This window comes from Gavia stellata, chromosome 3, assembly GCF_030936135.1.
Source record: "Gavia stellata isolate bGavSte3 chromosome 3, bGavSte3.hap2, whole genome shotgun sequence".
NCBI classification, from domain to species: Eukaryota; Metazoa; Chordata; class Aves; order Gaviiformes; family Gaviidae; genus Gavia; species Gavia stellata.
The window spans coordinates 62,412,974-62,425,369 of NC_082596.1; the positions used below are offsets into that span (position 1 = coordinate 62,412,974).

The 12,396-nt window shown below is 35.6% G+C and overlaps 1 protein-coding gene across 1 annotated transcript in view; it reads left to right on the forward strand.

Moving 5' to 3' along the window:
* DOK6 (docking protein 6) overlaps positions 1–12,207 on the forward strand; it is a 251,564-nt gene extending 239,357 nt beyond the window's left edge. Inside the window, exon 8 of the mRNA XM_059815585.1 lies at positions 12,068–12,207. Within this exon, the coding sequence (XP_059671568.1) occupies positions 12,068–12,207 (140 nt within the window). The remainder of the gene's footprint in view (positions 1–12,067) is intronic.
* The last annotated feature ends 189 nt before the right edge of the window (positions 12,208–12,396 follow it).

Consider the following 12,396-nt stretch of genomic DNA (forward strand, 5'->3'; position numbering starts at 1 on the left):
TTAAGTTCTCCTATTGAAGATGAATTTTTATACTATGATAACTTGTCTTTGCGTTTAAGCCCTGAGATATTTTAGATAGGCAAGGGGTTTTATTTCTGTTTTGGTGAATCATGCCTGGGTTATCCTGAATAAACTGCTAAGTATGAGAAATCTGAACTGAATCCTGTGAAAATGAAGGAAACTTTAAATTGTTATTCTTCAGAAAATATTCAAGAGGTCTGCTTGAGGCAGATGGAATAATGATTGAGAAATATCCAAAACTTGAATAAAATTTTTAGAAATAGATAAAGTACTAGTTTCTTCTAGTCAATCTTTTCAATCTCAGCCTAAGTTTCCTCTCTAAAGTATAAAATAAACTGCAAATCCAAAATTACAATAGCATATTGGTAGCCTGCAAAATTCCTTACTAGAAGAACATTAATTCCTTTTTTTGGTAGAACTTTACAACTTCATTTTACAAACAGACATTAAATACATAATGATACTATCATTTACACCGAAGGATTCTCTCTTGTGTGTATAAGCTTATTTGGTTTACTGCTCCTTTTCAAAACTCTCTGCTGGTTTTCTACTTCCAGAAGTGTATAAGATGAGCTTTGCTGCAAAGGTGATAGCAGGAAAAGGGAGAGTTTTTAAACACACTTTTTCTATAATTCCACCATGAGAGGAAAGCTTATCTCTGTGATACTTTCCTAACTTTACAATTAGCTGTCATGATGTTTTCACTGGGTTAGCACCAGTGATGCATTTAGTCTAAGAAACATCTTTAATTTACAAGCATGTTTAATGACTGCATATCATTCAGCAGTTTGTCTTTGCTATTTTAGTGAGAAAGTATCAAAGCATTCCTAAATTTGTAGTTACAGTTTTTCAGTAATTCAGTCTATCCTTTTAAGTTGTTCTAAGCAGGTACAGTGAAAGGTGAAATTTTTTTTTAAAGAAAGTCAAGCAAACTTGCATTTCAGATAAAATGCTTGTCTTAAGTCTTATTAATTAAGACAAGCCTATAATTTCAAATTGGTTTAAAAATAATTGTCCTTTCTTCTTTACAGCTGCTGGAATAGTGTGTCTTCCTGTCTTCAAGTGTTTGAGGAAGCTTCTTACTCGTTGCCAGAGAGCTAATTATCAGCTGATGCAATATTTTCACTTTTATATGGCATCTACTATTACTATCTGGTTGTAGCTTGAGATAACATTAAGGCCCTCTAAAGAATATTTCTAAGGACTACTTCATAGAAAGCTATTTCATAGAAAGCTTAAATCTGAATAACAAATGGTTTAATAGATGCTTTCAATACATAGGTAAAAAATAGAACTGCTTTTGAAAGGTAGAAGTTCTAAAAGCTGTGTTTCATCCCTGCATATATTAATGTGACATCTATTATCTTTTTCTGAAGTTTGCTCATTGGTGGCAGGAAAAAAAAAATCATGGAAAATCTTTACTTGGTTTAAATAATCCATTTTATTAAACTGGGAAATACATTTTTACCTCCCACAAACCACCCTCCCCCTTCCCTTCCCAGCAAAATACACATAAGCAAGATGAATCCCCCATGTTACACCATAAACACAATGTTCCTTGAATGAAAGACATTTCACCAGAGTCCAAGAATTTTTGCTGTCTTTGGAGGACATTGCCTACAGTTTCAACAGCAGTTTGTCTTTAAATACCTATAGAGAAGTACAGTAATGGGATGACTCTGAGTTCTGTAACAGGGGTAGAAGTATGTGATCAAAACAGATAACCAATTTTGCTGCTTTTGTGCAGTGAGGAGCACTAGCAGAGCTCAAATGGAACTGAGACTGCAGTGCCACAATTTTCTAAGGTAATCTAAGACACAGATGATACTAAAATGCGTGGTCCAATTACACCTCATAACCATTTTCAACAGCCAGGCATTCCTGCCTTTTCTTTGAACAGCCCCAAAAGTTTTTAGCACATCTGACTCCACAGTGAAAGCCAAACAGGCATAAAACATGTTTTGGATTTTGGTTTGCTTTTTTGTTTGTTTGTTTGCTTTTGATAAGGGTTAGTTTTGTTACCATTGATCTCCCTATTTCCCTGGCTCTTCAGGTGTGCAAAAAAAATGACTGGGAGTGCCAAATGAAAGGGCTCAGCTGTATCACCACACTCGCCTTTAATTTCTTAGATTTATATGTGTTTAGTTCTCACATTATACTCTCATGATAAAATTGTCTTTTAATATCAATATTTGTAGAACAGGTATACTTTTGGGGTGGTATAAATCCTTTGTCCCCATCTTTTCGTATGTCAAGCAATGTAAACTATACTGCCTGCCAATTTTTTTCTTTTTTGTTTTTTTCCAGTCAAAGCTGTATTTTACTTACATAAAAACATGGTGAAAAGCATATTCCCTCCATCCTGTCCAACCAGATTTGATCTCTGGCTTCAGATCTCATGTGCTGAGTTTCATTTTATGGCAATTTTTTTATAGGCTAGTTATAAATCTTTGTGAATGGAGCATTTATAATGAAAATACTACTGGAAATGCTGACCACACTAAAGATCGGCAGAGTTATAACAGCAACAAGATTGAACAGTACTGATCAATCAGCCTCCAGTAGCATTCCATTTTCAAAGGCAGTATACTGTCTGCACTTTATAGAGTTTTTGTCAATGTAAGTAATTTTTTCCTTCATTTTGCTTTAGATATTCTAATATGAAATCAGAAATTCACTATTTCACTGCACCTCTGTAGTATCAGTAGAATTGCATGAGGCTTGTATAGCGTTCTATTGAATAGCGTATCCAAACAGAAATGTCAACATGATTTGAAATGCAATAAATATTTAACAGTGAGATATTCCATATCATCAAAGTGATATGCAATGTATAAATTTGCATTTTTGCATTGCATTTTTTAGTAAGATGCTTCATGCTAAATCAGTAACAGATCTAGGGGCTGATTTTTTTTAACAAGGTATCTGATAGGATCCATGTTTTGACTGGGAATTTAGTTTGGCTGTAATAAAAATGAGACAAAAACATTTTAAGGAAGGGAAAAGTGAACGATGAGCTAACAAATAGGTAAACCAAGATTATAACACTGCGTACCTACCTATTTTAAATTACTCTGGTAGATGTACTTTTCAAGGATATAAAAAAAAATTATACTGGAAATCTATTTATGCACAGAGATCAACAATCAGTTGACTCTCATAACGACCTGCTGCTCTACACAGGAATCAAAAGCAAAAGAAGACAGTGAAGTGTGTAGCTTTACCTACTTAAATACAGCAGAAAATCATTACTTGAGACAAGGTAACCGAATCCACAGAATTTTATCTGTCTTTCACATTTGTTTCTTTTTTCATTAGCTTTATTTTCTTCCCACTTTTCGGTTATTCCAGGAGCAGGGTAATTTTTCTGAGTGTTTCCTTTTGTTGGTTTGTTATGTCCCCATGATGCAAAATACGGTAAAGACTAAAATGATATTCTTACTGGAGTTTTCCTTAGCTGTTTTCTCTTCCCCCCACTTTAGCCTTTCAATATGTGCTTAGGATCAGAGCATTCTTTTCTTCTTATTTCTTGCATTTTGCCATCACCTTATCATTTCTCAGCATTCTTATCCAATTCAAATGTTCCTCGAAGTGGAAGAAATTGGCACTTGCAGGAATTTCTCCTCTACCATTTTCTTTTTCTTTCCTTAGTATTACCAACATGGAATGGCTCAGTTTCATGAAGTTTGTGTTTAAAAAGCTCCTTAGGTTTTTAACTTGAATAGGAAAATGAAACTACCTGCATTTTGTATAAAAATGCTTAGTCTCTGTTTACGCCTGTGGTGAATGAAATAATTTTACTTTACTGTGGACAGGTATAAAGTTCAGGAACAGAGTTATTATTCTCATCATAAAACTCACTTATACAACTTATGTAGAAATGTTTTATATTAGTTTTTGATTTACTGAGTCTGTGGTTGAAAGGATAAATTAGGCCGGGGATGCCAGTCACCTTGTACAAAGTACTCAGCCTTTTCAGGTAACTTCGTTGAGGCACTTATTCAAGATTGTATTTAGAGTCTTAAGTAACTTGTTCATCATTTTGACACATTTCAGTATTAAACTGTACACATATCCTCTCAAAAGCTTTTCTTCAAGGTTGTGATGGCTGCATCTTCCATTATAAAACAAAATCCTTGACCACAGTTACTTCTCTAACACACACAAATCGTATCACCTGTTTAATGACTCAGAAAAAACTACAACTCTCCTAATATAGTGTGCCAGTCAGGAAGAACAGCTGAATGTTTTCTTTAACTGATTTAAAACAAGGTAGTTTGTTTTCTCTCAGAAAGCAAAATGGCTGAAAATAAAGTATTGCACCATATCACAGAATAGTTTTGGTTGGGGAATGGCTCTGGAATTGATTCATCCCAACTGCTTGCGCAATGCAGGACCAGCGTAGGTCAGGGTTCCCTGATAAATACTTTAAAATCAATAAACTAAATGTAAAGTACCACCGCAGAAAATTTCACTTCTGTAGAATCTGTGAAACCAAACTCAGAAACCCTTCTTTCTGAGAGTTTTCATCTGGAAAATTCTGTTTGTTTTGGAGGAAAGTTGGACCTTAGCCTAATTTTGTGTTAAGCGAGTACATGATTATGCCTCCTTCAATGTGTTGGCATAGTTAAGGAGCTGAACAGAGGGAGAGAAGAGTCTGGTTTCATATTGCAACATTAGCAGAAGTGTAAAAAGCTATAAATATTAAATCAATTAATCTCTGTAAGGATCACTGCAGTCTGTATATGGAAGACAACAGAAGAAAGCTAAGTAAAAGCTCACTGTCTTTATCTGCATGTTGGCTCAGAGTACAGAACTAAAAGAATTGCTACTCCAGTGAGATACTTTCTTTCATTTAATGTCCCTGTAGTTCAGGCATGCAGGCATACAATTATGTATTACAAATAGAACAGCACAAGTCGATGACATGTAAAATATAAAATAGATTACTTTTCCCAAATATGTGTAATATTTGGGATGCAGGAATGCAGACAGAAAGGGGAAAGACTATTGGGTAATGTGAGACGTGCAAGTAACATTCTTTTCCATATCCTAGGTGGAGATGTTAGGTAGCAGGTCTTTATATATGTGTCGTCCCTTTATAAACACACAGAGGCATAGAAAGCTGGTACTATGGATAAAAAGATGCATTGCTAGAAAAAATCCCCAATGGAAAAATATAATCAATCAAAAGTAGAGGGCAAGGTAAACCAATTCATCATCTTTGAGAAAGATGTGGTTAATGCTCTGATATTTCTACCACAGGAGCTACCTCAGTTTGTGATAGCCTAAGTAGGTAATATAGAGTTTAAATGCAATAGGAGAGCAAGTATTTAAAAACACTATCTGGAAACACACAACCACAATTAAACCAACCTGACCTTTAGTCAATACATTAGTTTTAGTCATGTGATTCAAGATACTGCTTTTAAATACTTGCTATTTTAAGTAGGGGTACAGATGCAATAATGCTCATTTTTTCTATACATAATTTTTATAAACAATTCACATTATTCATAAGGAATGAAACACTTGCAAAGCCCTAAGGACATGCATTTTCTTTATGTCAAAATATTGACATGTAAGTGTACTCTTCATAAAACTCCAGCATTCTTGTGCCAAATTTGGAATGTTGAAAATTTTTTCCTTAAGACTGAAAAATTTGACATATTGTAAATTTACTGGTTTTAAACTGCCAATCCTGCAATCTTTTCTGCATGCACATGTAAAATTTCTTCTTTTCTAGAGGAGGACTTGATGGCATTGCCAAAAACTTTTAAGATAAATGATAGTCTTCCAATTCTGGAAAGTGATAGGGTTCTGTAACAAGTATATTCTACTCAGATACTTACTAATCTTGATGCTGGCAAAAAAAAAAAAAAATATTAATTTCATTTCCAATTCTTAAGAAAATTAAAATGCTTTTTAATTGAGAATAAAATTGAAATATTTTAAAATGTTAGGAGGGGGAGTTTTGCATTCATTCTCCTATTATATTTCCTATGAATTTTATCATCAATTTAAATTATTTTTATTCAAAATTAGTTCTCATAAATAAACTGAACAATCTTCTTAAAAATCTGTCTCAAAAATTATGTTTCCTTATATTCATTTTCCCTTCAGAAAGATAAATATTGAATTAAATGAAATCCAAAAAGTATTTCAGAAAATATAAAAGTTGGAGCCAAGCTGTGCTCCCTGGAGTTTTAATTCCAGCTGTAGTTAAATTCAAGGGAAAATTTGTATTTCTTTATTTAGAACTGAAACAGGCCCACAGTTTCAAGAAGTATATGGAAATCAATATGCTGTAATGTAGTTTATGCTATTTTTCAGTTTCCATCTGCTCCCTTCCATTGCATCTTTTTGTAAGCGACAGCATAATAATTGCTGTACCAATTAATGCCTTTCCAATCCAACTGCATCGTTACTGCAAAATAAATTTTTTGCTTTGTAGCAGTTCATCCTGCTATGAAACTTTGCTTTAGTTATTCCAGTCATCTAACAGCAGAAAAGGAAAAGCTGCTTTGTCATCAACAGCTTAATAGAAGACACTGTATATTCAATATGGAGAGTTGGCAGAATTTTAACCAGTATCAATTTATAAATAGGATAACGGCAATCATTTATTTTCTGCCTTAAATTAAAATATCCTTTTTGATGCAATAATAGCCACTTAACTGATTTGAGATTGTAGTAGGGGTTTTTTTGAGGAACATTTTCTTTATCCAGAATAAAATGCGGAGTGTATTTCTTTGCAACAAAAGCTCTTAGAGGATAAAAGCTTCCATCTGAAATAAGCAGTCATCATAATTTAGTTTCTTGCAGTAAATGTTTCATTTTCCCTAGTGGGCTTTCAGTGCATAGCTACCGTGCCTTCCATTTTGTCCTGTGTCTTAACAAAAATGCTGCAGAGAAAGAATATTAGAGGTTGAAGCATCTCGAGACACGCTTCTCCATCAAAACCGTATCCTCAGTACAATCTGCGGGCCTCCTCTGGTATAAATATGAGCTTTCACTGCTGTTGGGAAAGTCCTTAGAGAACATAAATCTAGATTAAAGGCTGGTACTAGTTTTGTGAACTTTTCTGGCTGAAGGGGCGCATTTATTGTCAGGTGAGAATTTTGTGAGGAAACAACACACAACTAACTCCTTCTTACCAACATTTAATTCCTGAAATATCTGTTAGCTAACTGTTTTTTTTCCACCTCCTTGCACCATCCTTTGTAGAGAAAACTTCATCATCTCCTTTTCACTGTTTTCCAGATTGTTCTGTTTATTGTAGACAACAGTTTTCCAATGAATATTTCTAATAAGAAAAGATTGCTTTATAATACAAGTGATTCACTTTATTTGGTCTTACCTTGCACTGACTGATTCATAGAAATTTCTTTTGAACAACAGTGTTTTTCTATAACATCTATAGAAACATCTACAGCAATCACAGAGCTCTTGTCCTCATGAATTCTCAGAGCACTCCCAAGTACAAATATACAAAACTTAATACTAATAAAGATACCCAACTGGCTTTAATTTAATTACTTCAATTTTGTGCTCATAATCTTGGGAATGGAAATGCAAGATTTTATTTTTAAAAATAAAGTTTATTATTACTACCTAGAAAAGTAAAACTGCATTAGAAGAGCATCATTTTGTTTGTAAAGTCATCTGTTCAGAGGTTAAGAAATCCCAGATGAAAGCTTGCTCTGCAGCTGCAAAAGTCGTCTTCCTTATTTTACCTAATGGCTCTCTAATATGAGGTACATAAAAGGCCTGCAACAGAAGCTGAAACACAGGCGTCTCTGGTTCTGTTAATTTTTAATCATTGCACTGCAGAAATATACATTTATATTAGATCTTGTATTAGAAAAGCTTAGTCACAGGGTTGCAAGAGTGATCCTGCATCAGAGAAGTGAGCAGTCTGGTGGCAGTAGCATTCACCTGCGTTTGTTTGCATATTGCTCACAGGTCATTATTCCCCAAATAAACTATCTGCCACCAAAGCCAGTCTGAGAAAAACCCTGCCATCTCTTACCCTTGGCTGCTTGTTCCTGCTCCTTGGCTGTGCCAGTACAACGATTCGTAGGGCTCTTGCAAACCAGATGACCAAAGTGCTTCAGCCTACAAAGCAGCCTTTCAGGCGCAGTGGCAAAACTGAGGGACAGTGAACAGCAGTGTGGGCAGAGAGGAGAAAGGGAACATTTTCAGCTGATTTTTCCATTACAGAAAGTGTAATGTCCAACCTTACCCACAGGCAGAGGAGAATTTTAACACAGGACTTGTACATGATAGAAGAATGCTCTAACCAAAAAATATCAGATGAGAGAGTCCCTTGAATTCTTGTGTTTGAAAAGAAGCGTGACCTTTTTTTTCATTTAATAAAGAAAAAAGTTTGGCACCTGCCTTCTGGTTAAGAATTTGAATTCTGAATCCAAAACAAAGAGAAACATCTCCCAAGAAGCAGCAGTAAGGGAGCTTTTAAAGCTTATCCCTGGACCTCTTCTCTTTTTTTCTTTTTTTTTTTTTTTCTTTCATTTAGCTGAGTGCTGCAAGTTTTCTCTTAGAAGTTGTGATCGATCTACTTATATGTACATCAATCAGTGCCGTTACTAGGAAGCCATTGGGTTTTTCCTCTAAAGGATTGTTATAAATAAGCACCACGTCATGAAATAAGATCCTTGTGTATACTGCCTCTGCTTCCACCATAATTAAGATCAGGAAAAATCTAATTTTAGTGTAATTTGCCAGGTTACACAAAATTATCTTGATGAATCATTCATACCTAATTGCTTTGGACTACAACTTCATTGCATTCTATGATTCTGAGAGTAAATTTAAATAAAAGATGACATAGATTTAATAATACCTTTCCAAGGTTCTGTCCTAGAACGGGCGGAAAAAATAAAACACAACAACAAAACATTTTGTATGTAAGTCACAGGAAAAAACTCCCCCAATTGTACTGATGTCTTCAGGTCACAAAGTGTGTGTTAATCAAATTCCTCTTATGCTGACTTCAGAAGAACTGCAGAGAAGAGTTAGTTTTGTATTCTTGAAAACAGCTGTGGTACCAAAGAGCTGCAAAATCCACAAACATCGTTCTTCTTCTTCTCTCTTAACCTTTTAAGACCCAAATATGACACAGAAAATGCTATTGAAGCAAGACACTTAGAAAGCTATGGAACATAAATTCTTTACTGCAAAAACGTTTTCTGTATCTTTAGTTTCAAAATCCTTACTGCTGACATAATATGTAACTGTGGAGACACTGCAGTACCTAAGATTCCATAAGGCTGATCAGCTGTATGAGTATTAAAATAATGTTTAGTAAGGACGCGAATAAAAGAATTTATTATCATTTAGAATTTCCAGTAGAGGTTATACTGAATTTCTAAAAAAGGTGAACAAAAACTTTCAAAATTTTGAAGATTTACTACTTAGAAGTCTTAAGCCAACTTGGAACCATTGGACTATTTCATTATTTTATGACCATTCTTTTTTGATTCATTTTATTTAAATATATTACTATAGTTCATTGTTTTAAAAAAAATGTAAGTTGAAAGTAAACATTGCATAGACCCATTCTTTCAAAACTCACAAATTCTCTATCACCTATGGCTTTCTCATTTCATTTGAACCAATGTCCTCTATTCTTTTTGTTATTATTTCCATCAATTGGTGTCATACTGTTCGGCCTGAGCCTCAACAAGGTGTTTTAGATCTTTTGGCTCTGTTGAGTGTGTCTTTTAATTTTTTGGATCTGAGTCTCTCTCTCGCTCTCTGACTACATATCCTAGCAGTCAGGGAATAAGAACGGTAAGGGACGTGCTAGCAGCTGAGGCATACATCCAGGAAACGGAAGACCTGAATTTAATTTCCTTTTTAACATTAATAGGCTTAAATTCATCTTCTATATTCTAAGAGACTGTCTTAATACCTTGGCTAGAAATTAGTTTAGTAGGGGCACTCTTCATCACTGTATTAAAGCTGCACTATTCTACAGAAGTGAATTCAAAATTAATTATATGAGATACAGCACATGATACAAGTAGGCCTGAGTTTGGGGAACTCCCTTGGTTGGAAAGTATCTTTACTCCTGCTCATTGTCACAGGGACTATTTGTGTGTTTTACATTTTTTGGATAAAATACATAAAGAGAATGGAGGAAAAATGGTACCTTGACATATTTTATTTATCTTTATTGCTAAGAAAGAGAAAAAATTTACATAGCCAATCACATGGCTGGATTAGCAGTTCCCTAAAATATATATGATTCTAGCTTCTGGGTAAAAAGAAAAGAAGACCTTACATCCTTAGAAGGAAAAATGCCAGATTTGGAACAAAAAATAAAAATCTACAATCATGCAACTTTCTCTGTTTAGGTTTGCATTAAACTACAAAAAATCTAACAGTAATTGTGATGCAAATCCTAAATAAAAGTAAAAATGTATGAAGGTCTCGCTTAATATCATGGTTAAAAGTTGGTCAAAGCAATGAAACATTTAAGACTATTCTCAAAAAATGTATTATCAGTGCTTTTGCTTTGCAACTCAGACCTCACAGCCACCATACATTTTAATTCAGTTTGATGCAAAAGCTTTTTGAAGCAGAAAACATTTAAACCTGGCATCTCAGTCAGGTTTTGATAGCCAATGTCAATTTAACACAGTGAATGAATAGTAAAAATACACATACAAAATTCATCCTGCTTGGTCATGCTATGAAAGGGATTTTTATGACCATTAACGTGCCACTGGGAATTCAATCTCTAGTTTTATTGTCTCCAGTGTCACTGAGATGTACCTTTTATTCTATTTTTCATTTAGTAGTTGTTTTTTTTTTCTCTCTTGGTCCCAGTACTGCTCTGATTGATTCATCTTCAGGGGGATCACGTTTTTTTTCATGAAGCAGTCAGTAACGTGTTATAGCCAAACTTTTCCAAATGCAATTTAGGACGCAGATTTGCCAAATCCAGTCAATGTCATTCTTGGTTTCAGCACTACTGGGGCAGTCTAGAAAGCTGCTAGCTGTTTTGAAACATTTCAACCTAAACTGAGTTCTTCAGCGATTGAGTCTACACTCTGTTACAGCCATTCTTTAATAACTCTGTGGTTGAAGGAAAAATACGATTTTGCATTTCTACATTTAACACATGTATTAAAGATATTTTTAAAAGCGTTATCCAAAACCATTTTAAATCCAGGCTTCAATACACTTCAAATAAATGGAGAATATGCATTGCATGAAGGTATGCCCTTTGGAACTTAACCTTTTGTTGCTAATTAAATCTCAATTTCAGAAAGAAATTTTGAAATAGGCAAATGATCTGGATACAGAATCAGGCCATAAGAGTCATCTTCAAAGTTTGGTCCTTGGCTTTTTAATGGCTTTTCACACATGGTTTCCCATTTTGCTGGCTGTGAGTGAACAAGCCATGGTTATATGAGATTCACAAGCCTATCTGAGGAAAGATCTCACACATCCTCTTCCCAACCAGTGTTCTGCCATGAGGCCATATCCCACCTCCAGTCCATTTTGAAAATAAAATGATGCTGTGTTTACCTGACAAACTGGCATCCTATTCAAAAGACAGTAAGTACATGAAGCAGCATTTGTGTAACAAATTCCTTTGAAACCACTGGCATTATTTCCACCACTTAAGCAGTGCTTCAGATAAATGAGAAGCGCATTAGTTCTTCATCAACTCTAACAAATATAACTGAGATTTATAGAGTAGGAAATATATAGTTATGATATTCTGCAATTTAAAAAAAAAACCCTGCCCCTAAGTTATGCCTGTATTGGGTCTGGGATCTTCTGCCTCAGTTGGGCATCCATCACGCACTCCTGTCTTGGGCATGGGCAAAACCCTCCTTTGCAGCCCCAGCAAGGCCCTATGTGGCACATCTGTTTTGCAGGCACCCTGGCACCATGGGGCAGTATGACGTCAGCCAGTGGGAGTCCAAGTCCGTGGTGAAAGGCCTCAAGTAAATTAAAATTAAATCAAAGCCCCATTACATCTTTCGTGTTCATGTCCTACCCCCCGCAGGTCACAGCCTCAGCTCGGCGAAGGTGTCCCGGGCACAGACGTTTCCCAGCTACCCCTCGGAGCAGGGTGAGGAGCACCAGCAGTCCCTCTCACTGGCCAGCAGCTACACCTTCAGCTACGGCTCGGGCCTGGTGCAATGACAGCCAGGAGCGGCCAGCCGAGAGAGACAGTCGAGCCTGGACCTGCCGCCAGGGCCGGGGAGCCACTGGTCCCCTCTGCACCCACCACTTGCCGTGAAAACTGATGCCTACCAGCTCCAGCCAGGTCACCGCCAAGGCAGAAACCTGGAGAGGCGGCTTCCCTGAAGCAGAGGCTAAGTCTTTATCTAT